The sequence below is a fragment of the Diprion similis genome, chromosome 12, assembly GCF_021155765.1.
Source record: "Diprion similis isolate iyDipSimi1 chromosome 12, iyDipSimi1.1, whole genome shotgun sequence".
Classification (NCBI taxonomy): domain Eukaryota; kingdom Metazoa; phylum Arthropoda; class Insecta; order Hymenoptera; family Diprionidae; genus Diprion; species Diprion similis.
The window spans coordinates 13,730,429-13,747,779 of record NC_060116.1 but is presented as its reverse complement, the minus strand read 5'-3'; the positions used below and the strand labels follow the sequence as shown (position 1 = coordinate 13,747,779).

Sequence of the window (17,351 nt, the reverse complement as noted above, 5' to 3'; positions counted from 1 at the left end):
GAAACTTTTTATATTTATAAAACATGTAAATATATTTGATGTAAAGTTCAGTACACATTCGATCAGAATTTGATTCCAGAATATCCGCTACATAAACTGCGGTCAAAATACTTGTGAACGCATCTGATACAAAATGATGACGATGATCTCAAAATATCACTATTAATGGTAATTTTATTGTGGCAGTTGAATTAAAAAACAACATGCTCGGGTAATCCATACAAATGCTTTATGCACATAAAAAGTGGAATGTTTGTTGTTATTTAATTTCAATTTAAAAGTTTGTGTCATAATTTGGACGATGTCGTGATACACCAGTCGTACTCTCGTAACCTGGGCTTCTGTTACTCCCACGTGAGGCATTGTAATAGTATCCATTCCATTCGGATCGCCAACTATCGTATAAATTGTATCTTGAAGAATCATTGTAAGGTCCGTCGACCATCATCTATAAATTTTTATGAAATGTAGCCATTAGTGATCGGTCACAATTCGGATGTCAAAAGAAAAGATGAATTTGACAGTACCTTGTTAGATGTTGAATCAAAAGATTTGTCATTCCAATCTGCATCTATATCGTACAAGTCATCTTTATGGTATTCCTTTGGATAATCCTTTGAGTAATCCTTTGGGTAATCGAGTGATCTGCGCCTTGGTGTCGTTTGATTCTTGTGAATTATATTTTTCTCTATTTCTTCATCAAACATGGGCATGGTTGGCTTAATCTTGGCAACATTTCGACGATTTATCATCTGGGAAAGTTAATCCTTGTCATTACTTTCACGAGTTCTTTTTTAACAAGTTGGTGATAGTATTTTGAACCTACTTACAACAAAAACACCAAATACTATTGTAAATAGCAATCCTCCAACCCCGATCACGATGATAGCAATTGCCCACTGCGGTATAATTGTATTATCTTCGGCCATCTGCGGTGGAAAGGCTCGTTTTTGCACAACTAAGAAAATTAAAGGTGTTTCTCAGCATGATTTTGACACATAATGATTTATATCGTCATTTTAGCATTGATTCGGTCTTACCAACGAAATCGGTTGATGCAGGATCAATAGTAAACTCTCCGAGAACTAATAAATTGTCAGATTCTGAGCTATTGTCATTGTTCGATGGATGTATATTTAAAGCATCGTGGAAGATTGTCTTCAACTCTTGGGTGTTGATTTTTGTTCCAATTTCACTCAGTTCCACGAAGTAATCAACCAGTATACTCCCTTGGCTAAAAATATATGAGTTTTAATATGGTTACTCCCGTTGCTCAACAAATATGTTATGTTTGCTCCAAAAACTCCATTTCCCTTGGTGATATAGTTCAAAATCTTTACCTGAATGCATCTATTCTTATTTTCTTGTACCATTTTCTCAAGGTATTGGATTTTGTAAAAGCCAAATCTATCTGAAAGTTGATAATGATGTTATTCATTTTTTGATACTTATTTATACACAACTGCCTATTAATTACAAGACAATATTTTTTCAATAGCAAATTACCTCATTTTCCACTTCGGCAGCAAGTTGTTTCCACTCTTTGGTATTACTATCCAGTAATTCAGGTATCCAAACTGTATTTCCAACAAGGCGAATAGTTCCAGCTACTTCGCATTCTTCTTCACAAATACCGGGTGTAGTAGGTCGAGGTGTTGTTGTAGTCGTTGTAGTAGTGGTCGTAGTTGATGTCTCACCTGCCGCTACAGTACTGGATGTGTTAGAATCAGGAGTCGCTGTACGTGCTGCCTCGAGTAATTTTTCAATCGATATAGGAGTCGTTGAAGATGTAGGCCATCCTGTGAATTCCGTTGTTGCTCTAAAGCATTAAAAATTAACAATTTAAGTTTACAGAAAAGTTGAAACCCCAGATTTTCTTGTAACAGCATAGTATACTTCAACTATTAAGATACAATTAAACTCTGGTTTATCTCACCTGACTGGCCAGCCTTTATGAATAGCCGGTTTAAATCCACCAGGACCTTGCGCATGTACTGTTGAAGGGGTTGTAATTCGATTTATCGGTTTTCTCCCCCCAGGCCGGCTTGGAAAAACTAATTTTATACCAGCAGTTTTTGTCGTTGACACAGAAGCTGGCGTCGTAGCATTTGCTAATGCAGGTGGATTTTTGACTGTTGTATCCTTGCCGCTTGGTGCATTTGAGCCATCAGTTTTTTTTAGATTGTAATTCGGTGGTAAAAGTGAAGAAAGATCGACCTTTGAAACAGCAAATAGGTCGTCTATTTGAGGCTGCTTACTTTCAGATGTCACATTACTACCATCTTCGCCAGTTAGTTTTGGCGGCTTATATCCCGATGGCAAAAGTGATGAAAGATCAACTGGGGATTTTTTTGCAACATTATTTGCCAGTGACTGTTGATTCTTCTGATCAGATGCATTGTTTTGCTTGTTGTTATATCCCGGAGGTAAAAGTGAAGAAATATTCACTTTAGCCTTTGCAAAAATATCATCAATGATTGACTTTTCTGTAGGCTCGTTTTTCACCTTCTCAATGTTATAACCAGGTGGTAAAAATGCAGCAATATCTTGTACAACTATACTCTTTATTTTGCCAGCATCCTCCTTACCCGCGTTACTGCTTGTTTTATCAGTAGGCGGACGCAACTGAGGAGGCTTTATTACAACGCTTTTTGGAGTTGAGATAAGGCTGTTATTCAACTTGGTTTCATTACGATTGAACCTAGTGATAGTTGGTTTAAGAGGTGATCTCGATGGTGCCGCTGGTTTTCTGTTAGCATTGTATTGATGTGGTACAAATTTGCTGATTACAGGCACCCTCATTGTTGTAGTTCGACTTTTTTTTGCCTGTTCAGTTTCCGGTAAAACATCCAGCTGCAATGTGTTGCCTGAATTTCTGAAACCACCGTTGAAAATTCCACTTGATAACTCAGACTGCACTCTGTCCAATTTGTCATTGATACTTTCAGTAGATTCCAAAGGTCCTGGTACCTTATTGTTGCTATTGACATTCTGCGCCACTTGCTCCACCTGTTCCACAACAGCGAAAGGCAAGAACCTGGCCCCAGAAATACTGCGGCTTGTCTGCACCGATGCTAGAACTATAGAATTTTCAGTGGTTTGTGATCTGTCCATTTGTTTGGTATTCACAATTTCGGACGACGAAGGTGGCGACGAAATTTGTTCAGTAGTTTGTGGCAAAGGAGTTACCGGAATGGATACTGTACCATTAACGACGCTTTTAGTTGTTACCACAGAAACAATTGCTTGTTCAATCAGTACTGATTTATCAGGAAGTTGGCTTGAGGAATTCGATGCTAGTACGTAATGGTTGTTACTACTTTCCATAGAGACGCCTTCATCGTCATCCATCTCTGCGTTATCGCTGAAGTTATTCTGATGCAATTTGTGGTACGTCAAATTGTCTGATATTGAGTAATCTGGTTCTTGTAAGTTAGCGCCCATTTTTATTTTGTCAGATTCTATATTACTAGAATTTGTCAGGTGATGTACCAAGTCCGTATCATTTTCATCCTCATCGTAGTAATAATAGGCATCGTATTCTGCCAAATAATCCTCATCTCCATGTGATTCTTTAGAACTAATATTCAGACTGCTCGCTGTAGGAGATTGGCTAACTACACCATCTAGAGCTCTATGTTTTGGATTTGCGGGACGCAAGGTTGTTTTTAACTCAGATGGATGATGGAGTTCTTCCTCATACTCGTCACTGTAGTTTTCTTCATCGTTATTAGACGAGACCTCTGCGTGCATAATATTGTTCTCATCTAGGAGCAATGGCAACTTTGCACTATCATTCTGTAGTCTTGACGACTCGAGTGCTTTATCATTTTCTCTGTGTGCGTTAACCGATTGAAAATTTTCAGATAAATTTTCCCACGTTCTTTGATCATCTATAAGTAAGTAATACAATTATGAAAATAATTTATCCATACAGTTTGAAATTTAGAGAAACTCAGAGAGGGTGAAAGTAACATATACGCGATTCAGTCGGGAATCTAACGCTGTGGGCACGTTAAAAATGAATTTCCCAATGAATTGATCGTCATTGCCATGCGTTCTATAAATTGTTAATTCATTTAGGTAGCATGTACTGAACGAAAACTGTTCAAATACGTCCTAATATAGTTGCATAATAATAATAACGTGCGACATACATAAATTTCGTTAATATGCAACACTTCACTTCAGATACCGTTGCGGTCTACTGCAATAATACCATCATTAATTATCCACCGTTTAATGGTATGTAATGATATTCAATAATTATTATTTGAGTATAATGCAATGAAAGCTATCGCAATAATCATTTTCGAAAAAACAAAACGATTCTCTAACAGCGGGTAACGTGATTTTTATATGATTATTATTTTGAATACCTAACGTGCCAGTGTAAAAGATAGTGGCCACCTATCATTAAACAGTTCGATGAAGGCCAACAGGTAGATAGAAATGTGAAAAAAAATTTGTTCAACGCATTAATACATGACTATGAAGTTACAAAACGCCAATTGAAAGGACATCTATAACGTGATTTCGTTTTTTATACGTATATATTCACAGTCTTTTTGGTTCGAATCACGCGTTTGTAATGTACTTAAAATTCCAACGATTTACTTCCTGACACTTCGTGATGTGGTTATCCAAGCATTTTAACGAGGTTTTACAAATTGAAATGAACTATTGCGCAACGATTTCATAACCAGACACTTTCAAAAGCCAGATTTATTTTCAAAAATAATATTTATATGCACAAGATGCAAATGCGTCTAGTGCAAATCGGTTGCGAACAATTACGATTACGAACTAATGTAATAATTAGGCAAGCCAAATTATCTCTCTCTAAAATGCATAGCAGGGTTGATCCTTATTTTTACGATATTGGCGTTGAGATAAATCGCATCAGACTATAACACGGCACTTGCATTTTTTTTAAGTGAAACTACACGTAAATTGCAAAACCGCAAGTTTGGGATTCCCGAAAATTGAAGGCCAGTTTGCTTGAATCGGTCGCAGTTACTCATCATTGCTTCCAGTAATAAATGACTTTTGAAAGTTTCCAAGCAATTCGATGGCAAGCATTTGACAATCTGTAGCACGCGAAGGCCGCTCAACTCGGTCGAAGAAAATCGTTTTCTATCGGCGACGCAACGGCGTCGGTCCGCGAACATTTAATACCAGTGTCTCGTCTAGCTGACATGAGTAATATTAAATATATTTATCGAATTTCAACACAACGATTACGTGTTCATAATGGGATATTTACCATTGAGCATCCGCAGACTCTCGTAACTTTGTCGATAGTCCGCATTTCCGTGTACTCTAGTACCCGAGTAGAACGACATGAAGAACAGTGCCCATAATAGAAATCTGCAGCTAAAGGTGGTACCCGGATACACCGATGGACCCGTTGTTAACGCCTTCATTCTTCTCAGAAGCGCATATTATTACGATTTATTTATTTATTTATTTATTTATTATATATTATCACGCAGGAGGTAGACGCTGGTTCACCACTGTTTAATTTCGTTAATTTATCACACCACGTACCGATCGAATTACTCGTCATTTTAGACCTCCGTAAAACATATTTCAGTACTAAACAGTAGAAAGCAAAATCCTACTTTCACTCGAGCACGCGTCCCGCGGGCCTGGCAATACTCACGCCGAGGCCGTCGAGCTGGAGGTAGAGGCAGTCGGAGGAGGTAGAGGTAGGAACGAGGTAGGAGGTGGAACCTGGCAGCGAGTAACTGCTTATGCCGCGGGTACGCCGTTCGGAGTTTCGAGCAAGAAGAGAAAAAGGAGTAAAAAATTATATTGTCGTGTGTCACGGGAAGGCCCCTTCCTCGCATTCTCGCCCTGCCTCGAGGTCCCCGGCCTTCGTTTTCCGTACAAACCGGACCACATTCAAGAATCGCCACGACCTCACCCAGGCTCGCTAGCCACGGCTTTTGTAGCGAGATAAAAATTGTACATCGAGGTATCCACACCTCCTAGCTAAGTCGAACGGGAAAAAATTTAACATAACGAAACTGGTCCCGACGTCTTCGCACACACGACCCGTTAGTTATATCATTGTGGGATGAAAGAGAAGACGTGGAATTAAACTTTGTTCACATTGAATTTAAAAAATTTTCACCGATCGATTCCTTGTCACGGTGATCATACTCCCTTTGTTTATTTAAGACTCGTTATATTTGTAGCAGCGGTCATAAACACGGCGACCTTGAATGTCCTTGAGTGGGAACGGACCCGGGGGCTACACTTTTTGTCATTTTATTTATTTATTCTGCTCCGAACGAATAAGGAAAAATCACAACCGCGGGAGCACGGCGATTCTTACTGTATTGTATTGTCATTTTTTCGCTAACATAAATGCGAGTATTTCTTAAGACATCGAGTCGATATGAAGATTATTTCTGTAACGTGATCAGCATTTTTTTTAGGGAGTCGTCGTTATTAATTCGCATATCAGCTGAACTTATTGTGGGTTGAATTTTGAAAAAAAACAAAAACTTATTGAAATTACACACACTTCATTTCTTGTTTCGTTTTTATTTTACCCTAGATGTATACAGTATTACGATATTAGTCTAGGAAATAATTGATAAATTCGGTCCAACTACTATAATGGCCTTGTTTATGTAATAGTAGACTTAGTCGTTCGATGATGCATCGCGGCTGATATTAACTGCAACAAAAACAAAAGATGATGAATACGTTTTTTTCGAATTGTATAGATTTGAAAGATTACAAAATTTTATATTGCTGAATTAAAATCATCATTCATACTTTGTGGTTGGTCTGCGAGAAGGTTCTGAGGCTGTAGGTGGTGGCGGTGGACCCCTGCGAGCCAATTCCTCCAAATAACCCATAAGCAAACGTGTTCGTTCCATAGCTGCAGCTTCCAAAACAAGGAATCTTCGGTCCTTTCGTAAAATTTCTTCAATTTCTGCCAGGGAAGCGCTGTTTTCTTGAACTTTTTTGAATGTCTTATCGGTTATGAGTTTTGTTTCCTGGAACGAAAATAGTTTTTCAGAGCCCAATCCATTAGTGTCTTGCGGTTGATCCGAATAGTATTTCTTTTTTTTAAATACTAACTAACTGGGAATGAGATTAAGTATACAAACCTGGAGAAGTTCTCTGAAATCAGCTTTGGCTGCCACTAGTTTATCCTTGATGTATTCTTTGAATTCCTTTTCACATTTCTACCAACAAAAAATGATAATTTTGTTAGAATAGTGAATGTGAATATCAAATCGTACTTCTGTGCGACGGTTGAAAATTAAAAATTGACTCACCCTATCACTAGACGAAAACTTAACGTATCTGGGATCATCTTTCAAAGTTTTCTTAATATCTCTCCAGGACGCGGTAAGCTCTGTAGATGCTCCAACTTCGTCTAGTAGCTCCCTGAATTTATCTCGCTTCTTACGACCGAGCTGTTCGATATGTTCATTGAATAACCGCTCCTTCTCTTCTCTTTCTAAACTCTCCGCTAAATCCCATCTATGATCTTTTCTTAATTGTCGTTTCGCCTCGCGCCAAGCAAGATCGCCGTTCCGAACCTGTAAATGCGTACCGATATTAGATGACGGAAATTTATTAAAAAGAAAGTCGGTATCATAAACCTGACAAAAATACAGAAGATCCGTACCAGATCAGCAAGAAGTGCACTGAAGTGTTGGACAGCTTCCGCGTGCCTATGATGTTGCCTTTCCTTATCCCGATCACGGAGGTGAGTAGCCAGGGTACGTTGTACTTCTCGTTCACGTTCCCTCAAACTGGCCTCAGCCCTTCGTTCTCTTTCGCGTTTCTGCTTCTCGCGATCTTCTTCCGAATCGGAAGCAATATTGTTTTCCTCTTTCTGCAGTAAAATATTATTCATCTTTATCCATTGCGAGGCATGACATTCAATTCACATACGGTGTGTAGAAGTTTGTTTATAATTTTTTCATCCTAATACTTACGTCATTATCTCTTTTCAATTTCTTCTCTTCTGGCTCTTCAACTTCCCCAGCTTCCTTCTCTACAGTGAGCTTTTCCTTACCATTCTCCTCATGATTAAGTTCTATTCTTCTTTGTTTCTTCTCCTTTGTGACTTCTTTATCAACCTTTTCCTTGGACTTCTCTTTGTACTTGTCGTTATCTTTCCTGTCTTTATCCTTTTTCTCAGATTTATGGTGGTCCTTCTCCTTGTGTTTATGATCCTTGTCGCGTTCCTTTTCTTTCTTTCTTTCCTCCTTCAGTATACGGATATAATCCCTAAACCAGTCCTCTCGGGCAGTAGTAGACTCCACCACTCTATACCTCCAATCAGATTCTAATTTCTTCTTGCAATCACTCCAATGAGAATGTCTGTCAATGTCCTTGTGCTCTCGCAACATGGTTAAAAAATCCTTTTTCACCTGAAAATGAATAATATGAGAGTGCCACAGCTGATAAAAGGTTTGATTTTGAATTATTTACATATTCTGATTTAAGTAAACATTTCTTCTGGCTTGTTTGCTGTACATAGTCGATTACGCTTGCTCCTTATCGAAATTTGAGAGTTTCATACGCCACAAGGAAAAAAAAACTTCATCAAAATACACCAAACAAACCAGTTATAATATCAATCAAATACGATAATTAAATACTACATTTTTTTTCGATTTTTCATCGAAGTATTTTATAGTAATGAGCTGCTTATTTTGGCTGAAAAAAATACAATGATTCCGTGCTGTAAAAATGATCAATTTACCCAAGTCATCATCAATTTTGTAATGTTACAATACATATATTCTATAATGCGTCGATCAATATGAGCAGAGAATGCAATTTGCAACATTAGGATCTATTCAATGATAACTTGGTATACAAAATAAATATATGTATCCTAACTGCTGTCCAAGCTGAAAATCAAAATATCATTAGTGAATCATCGGTATCAGCTATTCAATGTTAAAACACACAGGTCATTCAGTTTACAAATCTAGATTTTAATTTGAATGATCAGATTCGTAACATTACATCATTGTAGATGCATCCTGAACATCTTTAAATCTAGTTATGTAACCTGAAATTGGCCCTTGATATTTCAACTTTGATTTTTTCTAACACTTCTTACCATATACAGAAAATTATTGAAGGAATATGCTGTTACTTAAATAAGACAAAAGAAAACCATTCGGATAGATTAAGATGTTGGCACATTTTGGGCTTGACATTGCCATTAAAGATGTAACTGGTCGCCTAATCCTAAAAAATTTCAGAGGAAAAGTAGTATGTACCGTATTTATCTAGTTGGGTATTATTCTTACTCAAGAAATCGTTTTTCACCGTTGTTTACAAAGTCATAATTTCTCTTGAATAATGACTCTCTAACAACCGGAATTCAGATATTTTTATCTCGTATATTAGTTATATTTAAAATTCCTCAACAACGATTTTCACGCCGTTGATAAATCTTTATCAATAGTGTGGATCGCCAGCCTTTTTTCTGGATTTTCCCTCACCTTATATAAATTTTCCAGTTCTTCGGAATCAATTTTAAGCAGATGGTAATGCCGAGAAATATGTCATCTGAACCCGCAAACGAGGGAGTGAAATATTTTTTGAAGTTACCAGCTGAAATGACGTATACCAAATGTCACATGATGATGTACATCTGCATTATGGGGAAGTACTATCCTGAATCGTTTTATGTCATCAGAAAAATACGGTACAAATTATTTGTGTTGAGATTATAGAAAATAGAATTGGCGTCTCTAATGGCTAGTGTGGGGATCATCATACTTGGTGATCGAATCATAAGACTATTTTCACACCGATCAGAGTTATATATTAATGTTCGCTTGAGGCCACGTAAAGTTACACTAAACTTATAACTTTCAAAAAATTCATAGATTGCGTTTCTATGACAACATTCAGCTGTAAGAATAGGAACGTAATTCAACATCAACGGAAGAATGGTTAAATTAGGTAAACCGAAATTTTATCTTCTATTTACGTCAAGAAAATGGAATTTCCGTGTTAATACTAGATATCTTTGTCTTGTATCTTTTGATTTTTATTAATTACTAGATGAAATGTGAAAAGGTGAAACTTGACGATGATAAAACTGTTATTAATCTTATTTTTACAGTATGCAAGGAAATTGAATGGTTTATAACAATTGCTGACCTTTTCGTTTTCTATACTAATAAGTTGATTGACTAAGAGATTGATTTCAATTTATAGCAACTAATGAGACCAGATTACCGCTAGTCCGTTTAGAAAAATTGTTATAAAATTTATAAAACCGATTCTATTCATTTTTCTTGAGTATTTAATCCTATGAAACTTAGTGTTCAATTTCAGTGTGACCACGGTGCATGCAACTTAATTTAATACTAGATCTTCACTGCACCAACAAAGTTTGAAACAACATCAACAACGATAAAAGTATATTCTCAATACTGGAACACCATTGAAAGGATGAGAGACGTGTTTTGTATCTCAAAAAGTCGATACAACAGTCACTATTTAGGGATGAAGCACTGCTCAAATATGAAAATTAATACCTCATTTAAGTTTTCTGAATCATTGATAGATGAACTGCAGCTTTACTTCTATCTGCGAAGTATCAATCCTCAAGTAACGACATATTTCATTCCACACGTACTGGTTGGATTCGGAGCTCCCCTCTATACCATATTCATCGTATAACTAATAACGGTGATTTGGGATATTCAGAGTATATATATCTGAAAATATTGATCATCTCATCGCTCAGAGGGTGGAAGTGTGACAGATATTGAATACAACTTTCAAAATCTAAATTTCTTGTAAAAATCTAACTATATAATCGTGATTTGCTATGAGTTTGGTAGACTACAGAGAAAATACAACAATAGTTTAGTTAATCCCTTGGAAGTTATCCGGTACAGATAAAAAGGACGCTTTAACCATTCTTACGTAAATGCAAATTATCTTTATATGTACAGAAAGATGCATTATAGATTGAAAAAATTCCCAAATTTTCAAAAATACTGTTTTCATAGTTAATTCGTATGATTATTGTACCACGATAAAATGGATCATCTCGATCGTTCAATATTGTGATATAATTATGGGAAATGAATTTTGCGCTACCTAAGGGATATTATTGATCTGTTATTTTTTCACTTTTGAAATTCAATGGGAACTCATTACTATTTTTATCTGATACTTCCAAAGAATGATTTTGATTTGAGAGAAGTTAATCTGTATTTCTTTTTCTTTGTTTGTTTGTTTGTTTTTGTTCAAGTAACGAGGATTACGATTAATATACAAATACCGAGTTGTTTCATTCTCATGACTCTGCTTTGGAGTTAAGAATGCAGCGCGCGAGGGTGTGCCAACTGTGCCACGCAGTGTAGGTGGGGATGGTAGATGACATCATCCATGCCACCAACCAGCTTCAGAACCATGCCACTCCACATATGGAACCTGCCCTGCCTGCCTCCTGACTGAAGTGGAGAGTTCAGAACACATAAGTACATAAGGAACCGTCATATACCAACTATTTATTCTCTACCTCTCCCAACAACTTATGATTGTTTATATATATGGAAAGATTTTTCATCAAATGGATTGGATTAGAGAGTAGAGAGTTTACTTCTCATTTCTTCCTATGTGTGTTCTTCGTTCGTTAATAATAACTATATCACTGTTGTTATTATTGCCCTTAGGAATTAATATTAAAAATCATTCAATTGGAACAAAATAATAACATACCTACGGAACCTGAAAAAATTGTTTATTATCACTGAAAGTACAAAAAGTATATTAATCTCGTAGACAATGTTCATACAACAAGTTACTGCCCACTGATTGATACGACATTATTTTTAACGAACCGCTCAATATTTAATTATTCCAATTTCCACCAATTGTTCCCTCACAAAATTCATACTAATAAGCACATCAGGGTTCCTGCAAATGTTTCGATTTCGTTAAGTTAGGCATGGGCAGTGACTTCAAGTCTTTCACCAACCATTCTTATGTCAACATCTCATTCTCTCGATTGCAATCTACCAAAAAAACCATGTTTCACATCATACGACAAACCTTTGTTCTGCATGCAGGAAACTGTAATGCTGTTAAATGTAAAATTTTAATAGATAGTAAGAATGATTGTTTAGTCGTTTTTCATGGTATTTCTTCCAGTATTCAACGGTCATTGAAATTAGACAATGCCAATTTTTACTTAACATAATTGGAAAAGGAATTTCAGCAAGCTTTGCAACATTGGCAAATACTTTCAAAATCACAAAAATTGAAGTCGTATTTTTTCACTATCGTACGCAAAAGATAGAACAAGAAACAAGAATTATTATTTGACTTTAGGATTATTTAAAATCAGATTTCATGGCAGTAAGTTATTGTATAACATGTTAGGCTCACATTCTTGCTGAAAAAAATGCAAAGATTGCTAAAACGTAGTAAAGATTATAATATATGTTATTGTTATCCGAGCTTAATTAGTTTGTAGTCTTATAATTAGTTTCTGGCCTTCAAATTGAAACGAGAAAGGTTTATTATCACAAATTTTGAATAACTCGAAAATCGAGAACAAGACGCCAAACTCGAAAATATCCGAAATATTCTCAATTTACCTAATTAAATTCCAACAAACAAGATATTTTATATGAGACTGTGAATGCGTGATCTAATGATGATTCGATTATTTGATTTTCAAGAATTTTGCCAAAACGTTGATTACTTTCTTTCGAAGTAAAACCTGAAAAAAAATTGGCTCTCCAATCGCCAGCATTATGTTATGGTGAATAATTCCAACTGGCATACCTGTTCTCGTTTAGCCGTTTTCTCCTCCTTCTCCCGCTTCCGCACTTCCAGTAGATATTCGTTAAACAGACTCTCGCGCTCGCGCATCTTCTCCACATTTTTAAAACGGTCGTCTTTGCCATGTTTTTGAGCAAAATCACTGAACGATGATCTGTTCGTACATAAGATATAAAAAGATAAGTGGAACTGATGTAAAATGCCACATATAATTCCAGTTTTGGGATCATGTAATGGAATGAAGGTGTTGATATGATAAAGAATACCATATCTCATCATAAAATTTACAGTAAGTCAGTAACGTACTTTCCATGAAGTGTGGCTTCTTCAAGAAGCTTCTGAAATTGTTCCTTCCTCTCCTTCATTTTATTTCGCTTCTCTCGTCGTTCCTCCTCAGCTCGCTCCTTTACATATTTTTCAAAGACTTGCTTCCTCTCCTTCGATGTCAACAACAAATATCGAGGGTCGAACACTATTTTATGTAATTCTTTCTCCCACGTACTGAATGCTGATACCTAAATTCGAATAGGTTCGAATAAAACATATCAGTATCTTGAACAATTGAAAGTTGCTTGTCATAGAACGCCGATAAATTCTACTTACATCTTTTTCTGCTAGCATATCTTTGAATGATTTGATTCTTGTATCCAAAGGAACAATGGCTCTTTCTCTGGCAGCCCTCACTTCTGCTTCAATCGCAGCCTCCTTACCTATGTCGATAGTTTTCTTTCCTTCTTTTTCCTCTTCCTCCTTAGGGATGACTGAGAACAACAGCAATGTAAAACAAACTGCAGGTATAGGATGTTGATAATTTTGCCGTCTACATATGCTGTAGCAAATTGATTATGTACCCTTAACAACTTCTTCTTGTTTTGGTTTTTTAGCTGGTGTAGGCTGGTCCTCCTCACTGCTTTCGCTAGAATCTGATTGATGAGGATTTTTGGGTGTCGCAACAGCATCTGGTGGAGTGGCAATCAGTTTCTCAACGTCTGTCCGTCCAACTAGATCCTCAGGCCTTTCCCACACCGATATTCGGGAAGAAGGATTATAGAAAAATACGCGACCATCTCCAGTCCACACCACGCACCTAATTGTGGAAAACATAGCAAATATTAAATGACAAATAAGTAAGTTTATTTGTAAGTTATACACCTGAATAAGACAGAGGAGAATAACTTACCATGGTGTTCCAGGAACGGGAGTGCTAGAAATCGGCCTTGATTTATCTTGTGGTTTAGCTGATTCTTTAGGAACAACTTCATCTTTCTTTTGTTTGTTATTTTCAGTTTCCTTGAAATTTTCTTTGGTCTCTTGAGTACTCTCTTCTTGTTTGTCAAGTTTGATCGGGACGTCTTGAGTTCCGGCAGGTACTATATCATCTGCTTTTTGTCGTATGGCAAGTTTTGCATCTGAAAAATTTATAACAGATTCACAGCACATTGATAATATTCCGCATTAAAACACAAGAAATTCTAATTGATGAAAAGGTTTGAAAACAATTTATAAACTTCTGCAATGATTCTGCAGATTTTTTAATTCCAAGTATTGATATACGTACTTTCAAAATCTTTCATTGGCTGGGGCTTTTCCCAGACTGATTCGCCTGCTTTTGTATTATAATAGTACATCCGGCCATCAGGTGCGCGATGTTCAGTCCAAACCAATGCTGAAGCAACTAACTCTGGGTCTATCTGTGCCAATATGGCAGGATCTTCAACACCAGTCTGAGGAGTCATGACACCATGTGGCATTTGTGGCATACCTGTATAAAAAGACATTCATTTTCTGAAACTGCATGTGCTTGTAACGCAATTTAAACTTTGCACCAAGAAAAATTATTTACCCCAATTTGTTTGAGGTGGTCCATAATTTCCAAAAGCCTGGAAACCTGGAGGAGGCATACCGAAAGGTGCTGCTCCAAATGGAGTGGGTATAGGACCGCCAAACTGATTAGTGGGCATTCTGTGTTGCATTGGCAGCATATTTGGAGGTGGTTGCATCATGTTTGCTGTGCCGTTAGTCGTCAAAGCACTAACAGCCGATGGTGACGCTGTAAAGTTTCACATTTTAAGTCACTTTACAAATTCGGTGTATGGAGCAAATGTAAAATACCGTATTATATTTAGTTTTAACCATTTGTTTGACTTATTTCCGGCTGCACACTTGTGTCGGTTGGTTCACTAGCTGGTGCCGTAGTTGCAGAAGAAGGTGTTGAGGTAGTAACTTGACTCTGAGCTTCTGAACTGCCAGTTAGTTGTTCGCCAGACGGTGTTACCCGTGTTTCAGCCGGTTGAGACTGTGTTGTACCTGTCGGCGTTGTCGATCCGGTACCTTGTTTAGCAGCGCCATGGACCAGTTGCTCCAACTAATATATTACATAAGAATTTTACCACGTTAAGAAGCGAAAATATGTAAAACTGATAAGGAAATACGGAAGACCACAAATTTTCAATGCCCACCTGATCTTGCGCCATAACTTTAACATTTGGTCCCTCAGGCTTGGTCCAGGTAGTCTCCCTTGTTCTTATGTTATAAAAATATGACTTTCCATCCCCAGTTTTCGTTTCAACCCATACCTCACCATTGAGGTCTAATCCTGGAATGTTTGTTTGCGATTGATGTATCTGCTGTTGAGTCTGCTGACCGGCGACTTGTGCTCCCTGCTTTAAACAGATTATAATTTATCAGCAAGTAGTTTACTCTTACATAAGATATTCATACCACGAGTGAGATTATCAAACTTTATTTAGATCATAATCCTCATTTTGTCAATTAAATACAGACGTACATTCATGCTTGGTGGTCCCATTCCAGGCGGTGGGCCATAAGGGCCAGCACCAAGAGGTCCATTCATCATGTGCGGGGGAGGCTAAAAAGTAACATGAATGAAAATTAGTATAATCTATAATGATTTTACAAATAAGTTATCAATCAGAGAATTGAGATCATTCTCAGGATTTGATGAAAATACACTACCATTCCAGGTGGTCCCATCATGTTGGGAGGCCCCATCAAATTAGGGGGTCCCATAGGACCCCAGCTTGGATCAAACGGTGGTGGGCCACGAAAACGTGGTCCTCCAGGACCTGGTGGACAGTTGGGACGTGGTGGACCTTCGAACGGGAACCCATTGTTTCCTCCTCTGAACATTGGCCCACGTGGGCCAAATCCTCGTCCCCTAAATCTAGGGGGCCCACCTCTCATTGAAAAGTCAAAAGCTCCCCGACCCCGGCCCCTAAAATAGAGTCATAAGAAAGGTGAATTACCTATGACGTTGGAATCACTTATTCCACTTCGTTTATTGACCTCACAAATATGAATTTTAGAATATTAACTGTGTTCATCAAAACTTGAATTCTCAAGAAAATTTATATTTAAAATTTAAAGTGAAATTTAAATACGAGTGAATTATGCCAGAAATTGTAATCAGTAAGAAATTATCAGGAAAAATAATCAGTCCCATTCTTGATATGATTGAAAACAAGTCCAAAACTGTTACAGGATTGCAAATTAATTAAATATTATACGGAATTGACGCAACTGAGAATTATAGAGAAACTAAAGTAATCATTTTTGAAATACGCAGTTCGACATTTCTCAGAACTTTTTGATACCAGCTCTACGAGGAAAATGTGTTATCTCGACATTGCAAATCAAACTCATGAGAACCGAATATACTCTGACCGATTCGTAGTCGACATTTAGAGCGAAGATAAAAATTTTATTCTTGTTAGCATGCATTTAAATTTTTTGGTGATAACTTCTATCAGAATATGAGTGTTTTGAAAGATGTTTTCTTTTTTAATTCATTGGCATGACCATGTAACAGAATAATATCCATATTAATCATTTCCAGTTGAAAAAAAATGGTTTCCATGGCTACATGTGTGTGTACAGATAACACATGACGTCCTCATGATTATTATGATTATTACTGTAATTTTTCTGGAGTGAATATTACTTTCGAAATCTTTCGAACTTCAATAATTCATTACGAGGAGGTTAATCCAGGGCGTTGGGCGATTGGCGAGTAGTTTAAAATTTCCACTTAGTATTCTATTACCTAAAACCTCCTCGGCCTCGCGGTATAAAAGGCCTGTATTCGTCACCATCGAAATTGTACTCCTCTGTTTCCTCTGTAGGTTCTTCGGTGGCCTCCTGCTCTGTATTAGCGGCAGGCTCCATAGTTGGAGCGGGTTGTTCACTGCTTACTTCCATAGTGTGTTAATTTGTCGTGAAAAATTATGGTAACTGCTTTATAAACTATTTACGCCCATTAAGCGAATCTTTTTTTTCTATTGCCGTCGTGTCGAAGCACAGAACGCCGCAAACAAATCACTATCCCAGCGCGAGGCGCAAGCGGCAAGCAGTAAACACGTAATTACCAACCCAAGAAAGAAATTACCCTTGATTAAGGCGATACCATTTTCCCTCTTTATCGATTGAAAACTGAAAACCCTTATTGCAAACTTTCCAATTTTCAACAAATCATGGTGAAATAAAAATAATTACTATTCTACTGAAGTATTCGTGCCTTCCCCACG

The 17,351-nt window shown here is 37.1% G+C and overlaps 2 protein-coding genes and 1 long non-coding RNA gene across 4 annotated transcripts; all 3 read right to left on the bottom strand.

Moving 5' to 3' along the window:
* Window positions 1-7: 7 nt before the first annotated feature.
* Window positions 8-5,705, bottom strand: LOC124413463 (serine-rich adhesin for platelets). The gene is made up of 8 exons (XM_046894052.1): window positions 5,267-5,705; window positions 1,937-3,893; window positions 1,507-1,819; window positions 1,341-1,411; window positions 1,041-1,234; window positions 831-958; window positions 528-752; window positions 8-448 (listed from the first exon to the last, which is right to left on the bottom strand). The coding sequence occupies exons 1-8, from the start codon at window positions 5,424-5,426 to the stop codon at window positions 275-277; spliced, it is 3,222 nt and encodes a 1,073-aa protein (XP_046750008.1). The 5' UTR covers window positions 5,427-5,705; the 3' UTR covers window positions 8-274.
* Window positions 5,706-6,539: 834 nt separating this feature from the next.
* Window positions 6,540-17,245, bottom strand: LOC124413461 (transcription elongation regulator 1). 2 transcript variants are annotated; one of them, XM_046894050.1, is made up of 18 exons: window positions 16,871-17,245; window positions 15,784-16,042; window positions 15,596-15,676; window positions 15,267-15,470; window positions 14,941-15,172; window positions 14,651-14,857; window positions 14,366-14,569; window positions 13,988-14,216; window positions 13,659-13,894; window positions 13,411-13,568; window positions 13,114-13,322; window positions 12,811-12,961; window positions 7,971-8,408; window positions 7,658-7,867; window positions 7,302-7,568; window positions 7,131-7,208; window positions 6,793-7,016; window positions 6,540-6,691 (listed from the first exon to the last, which is right to left on the bottom strand). In XM_046894050.1, exons 1-18 carry the CDS (start codon window positions 17,023-17,025, stop codon window positions 6,688-6,690), a joined length of 3,546 nt encoding a protein of 1,181 aa, XP_046750006.1. In that variant the 5' UTR covers window positions 17,026-17,245; the 3' UTR covers window positions 6,540-6,687. The 2 variants fall into 2 exon arrangements, with proteins under 2 accessions (XP_046750006.1, XP_046750007.1); XM_046894051.1 differs by having other exon boundaries at window positions 15,267-15,467.
* Window positions 8,416-9,672, bottom strand: LOC124413464. Its single transcript, XR_006929876.1, has 2 exons — window positions 9,498-9,672; window positions 8,416-9,240 (listed from the first exon to the last, which is right to left on the bottom strand). It is a non-coding gene; the product is annotated as an uncharacterized LOC124413464 (long non-coding RNA).
* Window positions 17,246-17,351: the final 106 nt, after the last annotated feature.